Source organism: Natrix helvetica (assembly GCF_964273705.1).
Source record: "Natrix helvetica genome assembly, chromosome: 2".
Classification (NCBI taxonomy): Eukaryota; Metazoa; Chordata; class Lepidosauria; order Squamata; family Natricidae; genus Natrix; species Natrix helvetica.
Window position 1 is genome coordinate 135,280,179 of NC_138552.1, and position 19,107 is coordinate 135,299,285.

A 19,107-nucleotide genomic window follows, 5' to 3' on the forward strand; every position below is an offset into this window, starting at 1 on the left:
TCACCTTTTCAATAAGAAGGTATAGGTTGAACAACAGGGTGGGATAAATGAAACTAAAAACTCTGTTCTTGCACGACTGAGCATTACACACCACCAATAAGATTTCCCTCCCTGCTCCAATTTAGTACCTCAGAGAACAGCAGGCGTAAATTAGCTCAGACTGTCTATGCCTTACAATACATCCAGTCTTTCAAATGTAGGAATCATCTGTTTACATTTCCACCCTAAAAAATTGAGGCGAGGTAGCTAATAAACAATTCTATATTGAATTTTGCTTGTTGGCATCTACTGAATAAAAGGAAGAACAAGAGGGGAGGGGTGGTGGTGGAAGTACAGGTACAATAAATAAAAGTGTGACGGCTTTGCAGATTAAACCAGCTAGCTGATAGGGAGATACATTTATTAAAGAGCATTTATTTGGCTCTTCATTACAAAGGTATTTATTTTGCTGGAACAAAAGTGCAGCGTCTTAAGAGCTGAAGAGAAGCTGCTTAGAGAAACATTGATGTAATGCTGAATTACAGCCAGAGCACTTGTTGGTGAAGGGATCCCTCACCTGGCGCTGAAAGATAACTGCATCTGGAGCAATGCAGGAGATTTATCAGACAGTCTAGTGTGCATAAAACAAGGTGAGAAAGAGGAAGATGATTTCCTTGGGGGTGGGGAATCTTAACACACAGGTGTTCAGACTTGTAGATTTATGACTATGCCACGCTAACTAAAGCATGGTTGATGAAGATGAATAAAACAACTGAGCTGTGCTTTATCTTTCTTTTCCAAATTTGGTATTTGTTACGGTTTGCTTTTTTTTTTTGGAAGCTGTTGCATCTAGAAAACAAATGTTCAGTTATAATAACTGGAGGAAGAAATCTGTATGAACAAGGCTGAGAAATGTAAGTAGGTAATCAGATATTATATATAGGAGGGTTTTTTTTGGGGGGGGGGGGGAAGGCTGATTTATTGAGTTATTTGAAAGGTTTACACAGTACACATTGGGATTTATGTCCCTTTTCCAGATATGCGGATTCTGTTTGACTGATCTTTAACCATGACTCAGTTGTCCAAGACCATGGAAGTTTTGACCAAACACACATAAACTTAGAATTAAAATTAAACTAGCTGCAGGATCTAATATTTTCAACAAAATGATAAAGTGTGCCCTGATGTACATTCATTTAGTAGGTGTGTATGGTGTTAGGACACGTGTGCGAAAGAGATGGACTTTGTGGCACAATGGATGACACTGCCTTTATTGGTTGCCCCCTTGCCCTCTCACCCAGCCCTTCTGGGGGGATGTCTCTGATAGAAGCAGTTTGTTTATGGAACTCAAGAAGAAAATAATATTTTTGTAGAAAACCATTGCACTGAATATTATTAACAATATTTGTAGTTTTAAAATTATTATTTTAAATTTAAATTGTTATTAACAATTATTAAGAAAAGTATTTCTTTCCAGTCATGAAAATGAAATGAAATGTGCTGTTCCATGTCTAAGCTTTTTTTTAATTTATAGAAATTCAAATGTATATAGTAAAAACTGGCTCACATATGTAAATCAAAACACATGCTGTTGACAGAAACATGCAGAAATATACATTTTATGTTGGGAATGCAACCTTCTGAAGGAAGGCATGAACTTGTGAGGATCACTTTTCTTATGCTGCATTTTAGGAAACCGATTCAAAAAAGAAAAATAAATCCATTCTGTTTCTTATGGTAGATTGAATAAATCCACATTGCAAGACATGATGGAATTAGAGTTTACCTGCAATGCAGAATGCAATGGCTAAAACTTTTTAAAGTTTCTGTTACTGTTATTGACATTATTGGAACATGGAACTGGATGGGGAGAAATAGGCTTAGACTCATCTCAAGTGACTGTGGATCTGTAAACCAGCTGAGACTAGAGATAGTTGATGTATGTCTCTGGATAGGGTAATACTTCTCCTTACCAATTGACTCCATACTGTGTGGTTCTTCCTGGAGTCATAGCTTCTGATTGAACAGCAGGTGGAGACCATTCCCAGGGCAGCTCTTATGTGCCTTTTTTTCCCGGTAAGGCAGCTTTCATTGACATCCTTGTGTGCTTTTCACCACGCAGATAGAATATTATGATATTGGACTGATCTTGGAGATATATCCTAAAGTTCAGATGGTCTAACTTGTACCAACCTACTATAGGTAGTTGCAGGAACATCAAGGTTCACCCATCATGAGCTGCAGTGGCTCAGTGGTTAAGAGTGCAGTACTGCAGGCTACTTCTGCTGATCATTGGTTGCCAGCAGTTGGAGCTCGAATCTCACCAGGCTCAAGGTTGACTCAGCTTTCCATCCTTCCGAGATTGGTAAAATGAGGACCCAGATTGTTGGGGGCAATAAGCTGGCTCTGTAAACCACTTAGAGAGGGCTGTAAAACACTATGAAGTGGCATATAAGCCTAAGTGCTATTGCTATTGCTATGTAATACCATGAGTATGGAGATTACAATGGCTGCCAGTTAGGTTTTGGGTGCAAGCCAACATACTCACGTCTCCTTTAAAGACTTAGATTAATTAGAGTCTGGATATAGCTATGCTTGCCTTCTCCAAAGTGAATCTACTATTTAGAAAGCCCCCAGACAGTCTGACCACTGAGGGAATATACTTTTATTAGATGGGCGGCCCCATAAATTATTCAAATGAATAAACTTTGACCCAAGATTTCAAACTTCTCAGTGATACACTCCCTGTCCCTCTGGAAGCACATAAGCAAGCAAATAAATAAATGTTTCAAATACCAGTTTATTCAACAACATTACTGAGCAGTGAGTGTAATTTGAAATGCCATCACTTTGAATAATGGAACCAGTCCACTGTAGAACAAGACAAGCCACATGAGTGACCCCAAAATTTCCTGCATGTTTTTTGATTATTCCAATCCCTGTAAAGGAGCAAATCTCAATGTAGGGCATACAACTTAAGAAAATATTAAAAATTGACATGTATGGATACCCTTTCCAATGTTAATTCTTTTCCCTACAGTCTTACGTCATCATGTAGTATGTTTAACTGACCCCTCTGTTATTTCATCAAATTCCAATTCTTACCTCCTTCTTTATTTCTTCCTCGTCTTCTAGAGTCAGTGCTGCCAGTTGCTTTGCTCTCTGCTCCATCAGGTTTACGTATCTGATTGGATTGGATAATGCCTCAATAACATCTGCAAATGAGAGAGAGAGATTTAGAACCCAATGCTGCTTTCTATCGAATAGTACCAACTTTTTTTAAAAATAAAAACTGATCTATCATCTTACAGTTACGCTTATTTTTTTTATATATTTATTAATCTTCAAAGCCAATTTAAAAAAAATAGAGGCCTAATGCAACTGGAGGAGGAGGAAGAATTAAATTCCAAGTTTGACATAAAAGGCAGAGACGGTGCAGGAAGGAGCAACATCAGTAGTTTACAAGGAAAGCACAGCAACATGAAATCAAGGAACACAGTTAGAGTCCTCAAGAACTGAGCACCTTCTTCTAGGACCCAGATTGTTGGGGGCAATATGCTGACTCTGTAAACTGCTTAGAGTGGGCTAGAAAGCAATGTGAAGTGGTATATACAGTATGTCTAAGTCAGGGGTGTCCAAACTTGGGAACTTTAAGACTTGTGGACTTCAACTCCCAGAATTCCCCAGCCAGCATGGCTGGCTGGGGAATTCTGGGAGTTGAAGTCCACAAGTCTTAAAGTTCCTAAGTTTGGACACCCCTGGTCTAAGTGCTATTGCTATTACTCACTGTCTCAAATTCTTAAAGCAAAGGTTCAGTTAACAGTAGTTATTTTAGATGCTGACAAAAATATGATGCTTGGTAAACAAAATAATTGTAAGTTAAATTTCTATTTTATCTTTATAAATTTGATAGTTACCTGCGTAGGTATCTGGTACGTAATCTTTAACCTCAATGTATACAAATATGGCTGGCAGCATCAAGGGCTGATTCCTTTCATTCCTCAGGCAAATATAATGATAACCTGGGGGAGAAAAACAGTGGGACAGCTACTCTCTCTGGGTCTCCAGCTCTCTTACAAGTTAACGAATGCAGCACTGCAGGCAATAAAAGCCACACATCACAAGAAACTGATAAATGTTTAACTCGAGTAAGACAGTTAACGTTCAAGTTCATGAAAGTAAGCTGTAAAGAACAAAGGCACATCCATCACAATATTTTTGTGTGCCTGAAATGCCCAATGACTCAACTGACTCCATGTGGCTTCCTTTCATTTAAACGTTTATATTTTGAAAATCACCTTTTGATTAAAAATCTGGAAAACTGGAACTGGAAAACTACCTGGCAGCCATTCTGTGTCACCACCTATTAATATGTTATTGCAATGCAATTGTGCCAGAGGTGATATTCAGCAGGTTCTGACCAGTTCTGGAGAACTGGTAGCAGAAATTTTGAGTAGTTTGGAGAACCAATAAATATCATCTCTGACTGGCCCCACCCCCATTTATTCTCTGCTTCCCAAGTCCCAGCTGATCAGGAGGAAATGGGTATTTTGCAATAACCTTTCCCTGGAGTGGGGAGGGAATGGAGATTTTACAATATCCTTCCCCTGCCACGCCCACCAAGCCATGCCCACAGAACCTGTAGTAAAATGTTTTGAATCCTACCACTGAATTGTGCCCCCTGAGTCCAAAGAGAGTAGGAAAACCTGCTCAGGTGTTTGAGCAGCATTATGCAGCCTTGGGAAAGTCCCGGTTTGTTAGGAAGCTGAAAGGTAAGCTCAAAGAATAAGACTTAACATTTGCTACTGGAGGATTATAAACGCAAGATAATGTTTGGTGTTTCAGGCTTGCAACTGCCTAGAAGCCCTCTCAGAGAAGGGAGAAGTCATGAAATTAGAGGAAGGACTGATAACTTTGTGGACCAAAGCAGGAACTCATCTCAGAGATAAGCCAACCTGAAATAGAGTTTGAGGACTTGTGAAAGCTTTCTTTCCCATATGTCATTTCCTAAATGGTAAAGGCCAGTTTTGGGATCAGGTTTACTGCCGTTTCTCCCGCAAACAATCTCCGCAGGAGGGAGCAGCAGCAGTCTTCGCTGGAGCATCAAGGGGAAGGAGGTGGATTCAGCTGACTTGGGTCTCAAGATGTCATCTCCCAGTAAGTCCTGTCATAGTTGAATACTTACATATGCAGGAAACATGTTACCCGAGTTCTGTTTGCCTTCCTCCCTTCTTTCAAGATTAATGCAATAACAAAAACAGCAACGATAATCCAAATCTCTACCTGGTCGAATTGCTGATACTGGTAATATCCGATGCCCAATAAACTTTCCTCCTTCTTCATAAGCAGCTATTCTCAAACATGCTAGAGAAGGCAGGACGACCTGAGGAGAGATATTTTTTAGTGTTTTGTGGTGCATTACATACACAGAGTTGGAATAAGAAGCATTTTCACAGAGATATTTCTGGAAACTGTTAACAGGATTTGAATAATACTTGGGAAAATACACAGTCTGAGTTTTTGGTGAAATTTTCCCTCACATTCACATACAGAGAAAAATTACCCTTGGGAAGGTCATTCTTGGCAACTATATAAGCATGTCTAGTTCTAGTAGTAGTTCTCCTGGCAACCATACAGAAGCGGTTTGTTTTTTCTAGGATTTTTTTCTTTCTACTTTTCAATCTAGTTTATACTTCTGAGATTTCTTGGTGGTCTCTCATCCTGTGAACTGCAGTACAGGAGTTTAAAAACATTTTAATTAGTAAGAAAAGCATATTGTTTTCTCTCGCATGTTCTTTATGATGGCAGATAGTCTCATTTAGCAACCACAATTGGAACCAGCAATTCAGTCGCTAAACAAAGTGATTGCTATGTGAAACTGTGATTGTGTTTCTGGTCTTCACCTCTGCTTAAGTTACTGAAAGACATAGCAACTTTAAAAAAAATATCTATGAAATCATAACTTTTCATCATAACTTTTGAAAGCTAAAATTCATCAAAGCAATGTGTCAATCAAATCTCTTCAAAGAATAGGTTATACATTAACTACATATTCTTAAACCGTATAAATATTTATAGATGTTTTTAAAAAAATCATGTCTCCACCATTTTTTTCTTTTAATGACCCTGTAATCTCCTGTATCGGGATGGAATCTGGTCAACTTAATGGAGCTGTGAGCGTTTCCCGGCCAGATGCCTCTGCAGAGTTTACAGCAGATATTTTCACTATGCACCCAGAGAGAAAAATATATGTTGCTACCTAGGATCAAACTCACAGCTTCCTAACTGTGAGGCGACAGCACCACCTCTAGGCTCAATATCAATAGCAAACCAATATAAGACATAAAGGATTTTTCTTCATAAAAAATCTCCTGTAAAAGGATAATGTCCTGTCAGCCCTTCAAAGTATGCCATGTCACAAGACTGACATCAGGAAATACTAAAAGATGACTATGCATTGGTACAATAGCAGAAGCTTGACAATGTGACAGTGTTTCTCCTCCTCTTATACCAAAGAGAGTGAAGACAGAGCAACTGTAATTTTCTTTCTCCCACTTTCTTGTTTTCTAGGCTGATCTCAATATTTTTGCTAATGATCACCACACACCTTCTACAAGACTATCTCTTTCGTTCCTCTACACCTCTTCATTTTTTTAAAAAAATAGTGTTTAAGCTTAGTAACATTACACATTCTTTAATATTCTGGCCTAATAACCTAAACATTGAAATGTAATAAAATAAATTTAAAAGGGTACGCCGTATTTGATGGAAAAATATGAAATGATCATAGATATAAAAATTATGAGCTACCTAATAATAATAACAACTATTATACTGTTATATCCAGGTAAATTAAAAGAAAAATGAATATAAACAAAAAACATAAAACACCATCAAAATAAATGATTTCCTAGGAGACTCTGTTTATTTGTTGATTTCTTTAAAAGATCTGCATGGCTGCATATCCTAGAGCACAACTCTGGGCAGCTCACAACAACAATAAAACCACAAACACTATATAAACCATAATAATTGCCTTAGCCATGAAAGCCAACTGTGGGTGACTTTGGAGCAGTCACTCAGCCCAGTCCAATCCATCTCACAGGGTGGTTGTTGTGGGGAGAAAAGAAGGAGGAAGTTGTGTTGGGAATGTTTGGTGCCTTGAGTTATTTGTAAAAATAATAAAGACAGGATGTAAATAAATAAAACAAAGAAATAAAAAACAAAATGAAGGCCTGGTGCCTCAGTCATTCTCCTGAGATGTCCCAAGGCTCCATAGCTCCTCAGTTTCTACTTCTATTACATTCACTACCTGACCTCACTCTTCCCTTCTGTAGTTTCATTAGACAAACCAATGCCAACATTATTACTAAAATAATAAAATAGTAATAATAAAAGAACATGACTAGAAAAGAAGGATCTAGCCAATGTCGTTAAGAGACGATGAGCGATCTCAATGCTCTCGAGATCGCTGTCGATACTTTTGCCGCTGGGTGGTCCAAACGGACCAAAACAGTCTTGCAGAGACAGTGAACAGGAAGAATACATCATGCTGATCTCATGGTCACCGTAAAGTCCCTGATTGATCCAAGATAAGTTCTTCAAGCTGGCAACAAAAAATCCAGCCATTAGGCCAATGAAGTCGGGGTGGCTCCAAAACGGAAGGATACGGAAAGAGAAAGTGTTTCCAGCTGGTGAGGAATTTTTACCGTTTTAAAAGAGACTGCCTATAAAAAACTTAAAACTATTTTAAATTGGAGAACAGAAGAAATAAGCGGTGGAATTAAATTTGGAATGGTTTTGGGACAGTGGATTATCTTACTTTTAAATGCTATCTTCATGGATGGAATTTATGCAAGCCTTTTAAAACGAATGGATTAAGTTTTCTTCTTCTATTTTTTCTTTTATTATTCTTTGTAACCTGTGGACTAAAATTCTCCTCTTTCATTACTATGGGTGTTCTTCTAACTCATTCAAGAATCGGACTTTTTTTAAAAAACTTGAAATACAAAAAAGGTACAAAAAGAAACAAACAAAGAAGATTGCAACAGTAACACTGCTACTCGGAGGCTGGAGGTTTGTGTATTGGAAACAAAACAATCTTACTTTTCTCACTAATTATCCTGGCTTGGCACTCCAAGGTCTCACTGCTTGTTTATAGAGAGTGATAAGAAGGAAAGCACACAGATGTCCCTTTGAAGTATATCTTTAACCAGAGAAAGATGAAAATAAAATCTTATTGTGAATCTATGCTTAATCTTGTTAAAACCTTCCAAGCCAGAGCAGCAGTGTTTGTCAGCTGGAGATAATGGCACAATTTCAACAGCAGAAAATTTTTTTAAGTCTGCAAAAGATATTCTGAGAAATACAGAAATTATCAAACACATATGAGAGGATAGAGAAGAAGTTGGAAGACACAGCATCTAACAGTAAAATACGATGAAGAAGTTGGAGATGTTTATCAAATGGAAAAAGTGATGGTTAAAATCCTAAAAATCGAAGAGGAAAATGAATATAAAGAAATTAAAATTGCTGATATTTATGGTGATTGGTTTGTCTCTCAAAATGGAAAGAGTGGAATACTGAAAGAGGAATTAAATGGAGGGAAAATCTACCCCAGATGGCAAGATACAGAAGAAGAAAAAACAAAAGAATTTATGGATTTAAAGAGGGAAATTTTATTAGCAATATCATTGACAATCAAAGATAAGCTGATTAAGGAAACAGAAGAAGGGCATGAGAGATTTTATAAGCAAGGAGTTGCTAAGAGGAGTCTATACAAAGTTGATTAAGGAGATGATTAGAGGACTGACATCACAAATGGCAGAAGATATGAGACTGTTTTGCTACTGGAAAGATACAGGTTGATAGATGGAAGAGTATAATTTAAAACTAGTTAAACAGTGAAATTTAGTGACAATAGGTATAGTTAAATAAATAATTGATAATGATAATAATATATACAATGTGTAGTGTTTTGATAAGTAATAATTGGATATGAATATTGAATGCTACCCATGAAAGGAAGATTAGAAATCCTTTTGGATTATATATAAAGGTTAATAAAAAAGAACTGTTAGATACAGTTAATATATTTATATACTTATATATATTTATTAAATTTATAGACCGCCCCCTCTCCTTGAAGGGACTCGGGGCGGTGTACAGACAACACAATAAAAAACAGTATACAAAATTAAATACTCTTAGATACCCATAAAATCAAATTAAATACTAGGCTGTACAGTATGATAAAAATTAAAAACAACCTAAAAACCTACCCCTAAAAATTTAAAATACAGGCTAGAGGGATTAAAACTATGGTTAGGCCAGGCCAGCTAAGTTGAACAGGTGGGTCTTAAGCTTCTTGCGGAAGGAGCGGAGATCGGTGGTTATTCTAATATCGGGGGGGAGGTCATTCCAGAGGGTCGGGCCCATCACAGAGAAGGCCCTACTCCTGGGCGTCGCCCGCTGGCACTGCCTAGTGGACGGCACCCGGAGGAGTCCCTCCCTGTGAGAGCGAATCGGCGCAGGGATGTATGGGGCAGGACGCGATCCAACAAAGTCTTGATTATTAGGGGGAAAATGTTATGATGCAGGATAGAGTTAAATAAAGGAGGGATAATGATAACAACATATATATAGGTATGGGTACAACATAAGGAAACTGGATGTAAATTGTAAACAGTGATTTGGAAAAGAGGATTAGAAAACTTTGTTATTAAATATTATGGATGTTTAGCTAGAATAGGATATAAGGATTCAGTGTTATTGGAGGATTTTAGAAATAGTAAATGAAATGCCAGTATGTAGTTATGTATTAAATCTTGGTATATTTTATGATGAAGGATGTTTAAACTATTATAGTCAAATGAAAATGGAGGTATGATGATGGTAACCTGTATAAATATCTGAGTTAAAATACTTGAGTTAATATGAATTATGTTTGACAAGTGTGGAAGAGATGCCCGAAAGCCTTTTTGCAACCAACTGATACACTTTCTACAGTATGTAAAGAAGGATGTGTTGTGTTTGTTTTGAAAATTAAAAATAAAACAAATTTTTAATAGAAAAGAAGGATCTAAATAAAATGCACCTATGGGCAGCCATACAAGTCTTATAAACAAATCGATCCATGAATTCAACTACCATAGAATAAATCACCTTTTATCAGTAAGCACTTAGGAATCTAAAGTTAAAGGAAGAAATCTTTCTTTACAATTCAAGTTGAACAGAATTAGAGCAGACATAATTTTTTTTTTGAAAAGATTTTTTTATTTTTGGTTAAACAGACAAACACAACACAATAAAATAAAATAAAATCATCTTTCATTACATATTGTAGAAGTGTGTCGATTGGTTATAAATAACTTTCGTGCATCTCTTCCACAGTCATTACTTATAATTCATATCACATTGTACACTTTAAATCAAAAATCTTCATATATCTTACTATCAACATCCCACAATTCTCATTTGACTGTAATTGTTTTAACGTCCTTTTGCATAAAATAATCCAAAATTGAAAACACAATCACATAATGACATTTCATTAATTATTTCTAATATCATCCAATAACATTACATCTTATAGCATGTTCTAAGTAAGAATTAATTATGATTGATAACAAAATTTCTAATCCTCTTTTCCAAGTAGCTGTTTACTATTTGTATCCCAATTTCTTTTATCGAGCCAGTACATATATATATTGTTAAGTATATCCCTTGTCATTTCATTGTTACTATTATAATTGTTATTTATTAATAGAAATTCATTCGCTAATTATATCAGGTTTCCTCTCTTCAAACCAACACATGTGTGTACCTTGTTATCATTATCAATTATTAATTTAATATATCATTCTAAAGATTACTAAATTACTAATCACTAATCATATTGTAGAAGTATGTCGATTGGTTACAAATAACTTTCATACATCTCTTCCACAGTCATTGCTTATAACTCAAATCACATTATGTATTTTAAATCAAAAATCTTTATATATCTTACTATCAACACACCACGCTTCTCATTTGACTGTGGTTGTTTTAACATCCTTTTACATGAAATAGTCCAAAATTAAAAAACACAAACACATCGTAGCATTTCATTAATTATTTCTAATATCATCTAATAACATTACCCCTTTATAGTATGTTCTAAGTAACAATTAATTATGTTTGATAACAAGGTTTCTAATCCTCCTTTCCAAATCGCTGTTTACAATTTATATCCCAATTCCTTTTATTGAACCAGTACATAAAAATTCATTCACTAATTATATCATTCCTCTCATCAAACCAACACATGTAAGTACCTTATTATTCTTATTAATTATTTATTTAACATAGCACTCTAGAAATTACTAATCACTAATTACTAAAATTAACTATTTTTTATTATCAACTTTCATATATCAGCCTGTATCCTTCCAGTAATAATACAGTCTTATTTCTTTTGTCATTTGTGGAATTGATCTCCTATTTATTTCCTTGATAAAATTTTTGTGGACTTCTCTCTGCAGCTTGTTGCTTGTAGCATCACTTAAGTAATCTTGATGCCCTTCATCTGCTATTTTAATCAGCTTATCTTTGGTTGTCAATCTTGCTTCTGAGAAATTCTCTCTCCTTAAATCCATCATTTTTTCTCTTTTTTCTTCTTCCATGCCTTGAAATCCACGGTATAGTTCCTGTCGATCTAATTCCCTTTTCCATACTCCCCTTTTCCCACTTTCAACCACGTTCATTCCACTGGTAAAGTAATCAGTTGTCTTATCTTTATAATCATTTTCCCCTTCAATTTTTGGGACTTTGACCCCATCATTTTTTGTTGTTATAAACTCTATTTTTTCCATCTTCTTCTCAATTCTCTCTGTTATTTCTAATAAATTTTGAATTCCAGCCAAGATGTTTTGCAAAGTTATTGTTTCTTTTGAATATTGTGCCATTTTGGCAAGCTACTACAAGATACTGCCACTCTGGCTTTCAAGGCTTCTTATATTAAATTAGCTTAAACACAAGTTCATTTATGATCTTCAAAAAAGTAAGTTCTATTTCTTTTTCTCTCCCATTGCCAATAAGACTCCCAAAGTGCACCTGTAAAACCAATTCGTGCTCTTGCTTTCTTATCACTTTCTATAAACAAGTTGCCAAGCCTCGAGTTACAAGGTCAGTGAGATCAAAAGGAAAAGGGAAACTCAAGCCTCCAGCCTCCAAGTGGCAATATTGCTTTCCACTCTCTAATGTTATTTCAAACTTAAAAGAAACAAAGTTCTTAAATAGAATTAATAGCAAGTAATAAAAGTCCTTGTTGAAATAAAGAAGACTTTAATCCATAGGTTGAAAAATAAAAAAAAAATAGAAGAAAAACTGATCCGTTCTCTTTAAAGAAAAAGGTTGCAAGCACTTCAATCCACAAAGTAAAATTACAAAGAAAAAGAAACACACTATCCAAAGCAATCCAATATAGATTAATTTTGCTGCTTATTTTCTTTTGCTTTCAGATTTAATGTAATTTAAAAAAAGTTTGGGCAGTCTTTTCCAAAACAGTAAAGTTTCCTCACCAGATGGACACACTTTCTCTTTCTGCTTCCCTTCCATTCCGGAGCTCTCCCAACTTCATCAGCCTGGGGCTGGACTTTTTGTTGCCGGCTTGAAGAACTTCTCTTGGATCGATCAGGGACTTTGCGGTGTCCCTGAGATCAGCAAGACATATTCTTCCTGTTCACCATCTCTACGGGACAGTTTAGGTCCGATTGGACCCCCCAGCGACAAAAGTATCGGCAGCGGTCTCAGAGCATTGAGACCGCACGTCCATATCGTTGTGACGTTGGCTCCTCCTCAGCAGAAATAATTTTTAAGTGATACAAATTGGCAAAAATCAGAATATAATAGCCATGCCTTATTCTTTTGCAGAGGGATCAAATGCAAATACCAACCTTCTTAAACACTATGGCTTCTTCTTCCCATACAGGATTCACAGCATTGCCTTGAGATGTCTTTGTCTTGAGAGCTTTTCTTCTCGTATCCACAGGTAGACCAAACATATCTACTTCGACGTAAGTTCCAACTTTTTTGTCAGAAAGTAACTGCCCAGAAATGACCTACATATGAAAGGTTGAGACATTCTGTTAATACACCTTTGTTTGCAATTTAATTCACATTGACTAAAAGACTTGTTTTCTTAATATGTAAAGCTTATAACAAGAGAAAATGGTTGGGCAGCATCTACCATCAGTCCTTCACCACAGACTGATCACTTTGTAATTGTCTTAGAAGGAGTACCTATCCCAGGCACTTGTTGGACCCAGCTGGGTTTCAGAAGGTGCTTGGGCTCGTTCTTGAAGGTGAGTTGCACAGTTCAACTGGGACCTTGAATTAGATTGGGCCTATGTGGCTCCCCTTAGTTTACAAAAACATTGAGTGACAAAATGACAAAAGAAGCAGAGTAAAGAGTACCACTAAAGGACAACAAAAGATGACCACACAGCTTAGAGCCTTTATTCAAGGTTACTTTGTGGTGACAAAACTAGCAGATTTATAGTGCATATTTTTCTTCCTTTATCAAATCCAAAGATAGCCAATTGACTGAGTTGTGGGAGATTGTATTCCAATTTGGTAGGACAGAGTCTGTCATTGCTATAGGGCCATTGTGAGGAATATTCTAAACATTTGTTAGATAAAATTGCTCAGATTGGTTTATATAGGTCTGGTTTTGAGCTTGAACCTGCTAGCCCCAAGGAAGCAGACAGACTCCTTAAGACTGTAAGTTCGACCAGATATAGGTTAGAGCCATGTCCATTCTGGTTGGAGGCTTCCCGGGAGATGACATATGATTGAGTCCAAGCAATGGCAAATTCATCCCAGAGAGTGGAGGCGATCCCGCTGATGTTTAAGGAAGAGATGATCCTACATCTCCTCAAATAGCCCTAGCTGGCCCAACCGCACTGTACAATTTTCATCGGGCCTCCAACCTTCCATTTTTAGGGAAAGTTGTTGAGAAGGTGCTTATACTGCCGTTTTAGAAGACCCTGGAGGAAGTGGACTATATGGATGGATATCTTTCAGTCAGGCTTCAGACCTGGATATGGGAACAAAATGGCATAGACATGCAGATGACCTATAGTGGGGATGATGCTTCTATCTTTCCTCTCCTTGATTTTTCAGTGGTTTTCAACACCATCAATCATGACATCCTTCTAGACCAGTAGAGGTGGTTAGAAGATGGCAATTTAGTGTTGCAATAAATTTTCTTCTTCTTCCAGGACTGGTTCCAGTGAATATTCATAGGAGGGCAGATAACTGACACTTTTTTGTGTGGACTCCTCTCCGATAATAATGTCTCCCTATTCTTCTATATTTCTTGACTATTCGTTCCTTTACTATTGATGATTGATTCTAAAAGGCAGAAGCTATCCACCACTTTGATATGTTCATTATCAATTCTAAGGCTAGTTATTTTACCTTTGCCATCAGTTTGACCTTCCTTATATAATTAATTAAGCTTCTTTTCTTATCCAAACATGTGTATCATCTCCCTTTCTTCAATTTGGGCATAATTTCTATTTTCCTGGTTATAAATATCAGAATGTGACGTTCAATATGCTTATAACATATGCTAATAACAAGTAACTTGCATATATGAGTTTCACACTTTTTAAAAATATTGGGAATGAGTGCATGAGAAGTTATTTTGATCTTTCAGGTTCATTATGCTTATAGAATTTAGCAGATGAGCAACTGGATACCTACCTTTACAGACAAAGTGTTTGCAACTATTCCATCCACAATACTTTCCGTAAATGGATCAAAATGCTTGTCTGGTCTTCTCATGAACTCTGGCTTTAGTCTGTATCCACATTTGCCATTATACTCATACATCCCCATATTTATTTGCATAGACAAATCTATATGAAGAAAAAAATAATTGTGTTATGGGATACTACACAAATATATATTAATGGGACAATAGAGAAAGCCTAACCAATTGACAAAAGTACAACACTGAAATTTTATTAGAGGCTTCCTGGCCTCTTTAAAAACTTGGAAGTTAAAATAGGTAGTCCTTGACTTACTATCACAATTGACCCCCAAAATTTCTGTTGTTAAGTGAGACATTTGTTAAGTGAGCTTTGCCCCATTTTACGACCTTTCTTGCCACAGTTGTTAAAGTGAATTCACTGCAGTTGATAAGTTAGGTACATGAATGTTAAGTGACTCTGGCTTCCCCATTGTTTTTGCTTGTCAAATATTGCAAAAGTGGATCATGTGACTTTGGGACACAGCAACGGTCGTAAGTATGGGTCAGGTGCCAAGCATCTGAATTTTGATCACATGATCCTGGGGATGCTGCAAAGGTCGTAAGTGTGAAAAATGGTCACAAGTCACTTTTTTCAGTGCCGTTGTAAGTTTAACGGTCACTAAATCAACTGTTGTTAGTCGAGGACTAAATGTATAGTGAAGTCTGTCTGTAAAAATAACAAGCTAATTTTCCATTCAACATTACAATATTTTGAGCTTATCTTCAGGACTATTCACAAGGTGAATAGATAATAGAGACAATGATAATAGATTCTTATGTACATATAGATTGGATATTTCTGAATATGCTCAACAATAACAGCATGTAAAGTGCTGTGACATCTGCCTAAAGTGGTCTGAATAATCATAAACCTATTTATGCTGCCCACTGAATCTGTGCAAAACAGCACGGACTAAAGCCAGCTAGATGAAGAGGTCTCTTAGTCTTTGTCCATGGTCTGGGTTACATTATGTATTGAATAAAAAAAAAAAAAACCACCATTATCCCCTCCACAGAGTTGAAAGTTTCTTTTCAAGTTCTGGTCTAATTTTTATTTAGATGAAAAGGAAGGAGAGACAATGTCACTTGCCTCACTATGTTTGGCAGATGTAACAAAGCAGAGTGAGGTAGACAGGTGCTAGCAACAAATCTCTGTAATAATTAATAATTGCCGACTGTGCTGCTAAACTCATTAAAACCATGTGCCACTTTTTAATAAAGCAGCTAGTGCTTTCATTTTGATTTCACACCCACTGATCTTCTTTGAAAATGCGGATTCTCAGCACTGAGTGGGTAATACAATTCTGAACTGGGTAAATGAAAAGCTTTCCACATTATCATGTCTGAGATTCAGAAGGCAACAGAAACAAATGAACAATCACTTGCTAATATTAATTTCCTACTGCCTATAATCAGATGTTTTTCCACTGCTCATATTCATAAGCCTGTAATGTTTTCTCAGATATATTGCTGTTATTAAAATATGTTCCTCGTTTTAATATCACTATATCAAAAAATCCATCAGAGAAACATGGAGAATACCAACCCATGTAATGAATTAATGGTAATCATGATTTGCTTAAAAAGCTTCTATTAATGCAAATTACTTATTCATGCCAAAGTTTTAAAGAAGCAATTCATTTCAGAAGTATGCATGCCACTCTTAGTATCCTTAATTTTTCACAAACTTGGTACTTCATTATCTACTATTCTTCCTTATCAGAAAACATACAATAACATAGATCTTACCTACAGTTTGGAAGTTAAGAGCAACCATTTGACAGCCTGCATTCCAGAACAGCTGAGGCATGTAATTTGAGGAATCAACACGTGTCCCTTTGGGGTAAATTCGGCTCAGCTGCATTTTATTATATCTAAATTGTGAGTGGTTAAGATAAAATACCACCAGTGAAACTACTAGATTAAAAGTTTGCATAACAAATTACTTGTTAATTTTTGAAAGGAATGGTGATGCCAGATTCAGCCCTGGCTTTTTCTTATCTATTGCTATTATCATCTTGATAGGTAAGAAGTTGGATCTGGCCTTAAAACTATAATAAATTGGATCTGATAGTAGGGACGGAGCTAATTCTGAGAACCTTAATAAAACAGGTTCTGATTTGCAAAATGAGTATGTTTGCTAGGAATTATTGTGGGAAAGAGTAGAAACAAACACATTCAAACTTCTTTGTTGCCTGAGGCCAATCTATGGATAGCTGAGATAACCAACACTCACATGTACTCATCCATGCCATCATGACACAGCGAGCCTTGTCACTCCAATGCAACTACATGAATGGGCACTTCTATAAAGAGGTGCCATCATCATGTAATAGTATTGGCTTCACAGTCCCACAAAATGCTGATTTATAGAATCAGAAGAGCCTCTATGCATTCTGCTTCGTATCTATGACAAGGATGACTCTTCGTTATATAAAATATAACAGCAAGAGAGAAAAAGAGTGGTAGAATCCAAGGACTGATCTTATGTTTTGGACAGATCCTGAAAATAAATCTACAAAACTCAAAATGAATAAATAGATATATTAACACCCCCCCCCAAAAAAAACCTATATATTTTGGAACAGAATTGTTGCTCACTTGACACAAAGCATTATAAATGGGGACAAGAGGAAGATTATAATCTCACTATTGGAAACATGAAAAGCTTCCTCATATTAACAGAGTCTTAAATCTGAGAATGTCAAATTTGACTGGCAGCCACTCTTCAGTAGTAATTATGTTCTTATCACCAAGTACCGTAGTTGTTTGGGTTTTAATTTAAAATGTCATGGAGCAGCAATATGTCATCTGTTCTGTGCTATATTTTGTCCATATAGAATCCACTCTGAGAAACTACAGATATATCCACAACATACAATTGATAAGTACTTAACTAGGAATGTAAACCCCATTCATTTCTGTGTTGTTGTTCTAAGTTTTAATTTAAAAGGATCAATATTTTTATGGGGGGGGGGAACCCTAAAACATTGCTTTGCTATCCGAGTACTTATATATATAGTGGTGTTGAGTGCATGTTTCTTCAACCTAAATTAATTTTCAATAATGGTCCTCAGCAGCCTCTATTCCTCAAGTTTGAAGCTTTTCTAAGATATTTTTCTCAATTTCAAAGATACTCCACAAACTCGACAGGAGATTTTGTGAGCTGTTCAAGCGCTTTGGTTTCCACAAAGGAAGACATTTCAAAACTCTTGTTCCGTTCTGTAATTTAAAAAGAAAAAAGCCACAATTTTTAAAATGAAGATTATGCTTTATGTTGCTCAACATAAATCAATCCACCCACCATCACACCAAAGCTTTATCTTGTTCATGATTCAGTTCCCAAAGAGGTCAACTAGAAACCCAAGAATCCCTGTAATTAGGGGGGGGAAAAACAAATAGTAGTTTATACTCTGGCAGCAGGAGTCCATACACTTCAGATATTGAAGACATTAGGCAAATCTGTTTGTAGTTTTCAGTACACGTTTTTATCTATCTCCCAACCATTTTACATTGGCTTTTACTAATATGACTGGGGCAAAACCTACAGGTAACTATCATCTAGATCTGCAGTATTCAAACCATGTTCCCTGGAGGTCCAGGGTTTCACAGACTCATCCAGAGGTTCAATATGACTATCTAAAGCTACAGCGAAGTTATGCAGTCTTTATTCCTTTGTTTTATTTCAAAAAAGAATTGTCTGTGACAAGATATTACATAAATATGATTTGCTACTGCACTGCACTGATTTTTTTTCCACATTGAGAAGGGTCCCTCAGGTATCTCAAGCCTGAAGACCACTGATTAGACCAATGGTTTGCTTATTTTCAAACCGTCCGCATACTGTTTACACAAGAGGAAAATGGATGTCGGACTAATTACACCATGCTGCAAATGATGCCTATAAAAGTTTAATCACTAGACATTTGGAAAGTAAAATAGGCTGTAGAAAATATTGCTATCAACTGAACTACAAGAGTTGATTGAAAAAAAACAGTAGTACTGATTAAAAACTTATAAAATGATCCACTTGACATGTTTTAGTTTGCAAGAAATGGCACAAAAAACACAGTAACGACCAAAGGACTAGAACAGATTGATGCTTATTACAGCTCCCTCCTCCCGAAAAGTGTTCAGGAATGCTAAAAATAGTGAACAATGGCATTTATGTCAAATAATAGATAATATCAAAACTTTGTAATCCTGAATTCAATAATACATGGGATAATTTCATGCATGAGAATTGATAGATGTATATTTTGTAGGAATATATTTTTGTTTTACTATTAAAGAGTGCACAGCTGGTGAATTTTACAAAACTCAGATTC

At 36.1% G+C, this 19,107-nt stretch overlaps 1 protein-coding gene across 2 annotated transcripts in view; it reads right to left on the bottom strand.

Moving 5' to 3' along the window:
* The window catches only part of PLCB1 (phospholipase C beta 1), a 510,832-nt gene that overhangs the window by 84,458 nt on the left and 407,267 nt on the right, over positions 1–19,107 (bottom strand). For both annotated transcript variants that reach the window (XM_081940153.1, XM_081940154.1), the window contains exons 17-23: positions 17,917–18,001; positions 16,529–16,653; positions 14,731–14,885; positions 12,918–13,082; positions 5,263–5,362; positions 3,897–4,001; positions 3,085–3,194 (exon numbers count right to left, since the gene is read on the bottom strand). In XM_081940153.1, the coding sequence (XP_081796279.1) occupies positions 3,085–3,194; positions 3,897–4,001; positions 5,263–5,362; positions 12,918–13,082; positions 14,731–14,885; positions 16,529–16,653; positions 17,917–18,001 (845 nt within the window). The remainder of the gene's footprint in view (positions 1–3,084; positions 3,195–3,896; positions 4,002–5,262; positions 5,363–12,917; positions 13,083–14,730; positions 14,886–16,528; positions 16,654–17,916; positions 18,002–19,107) is intronic.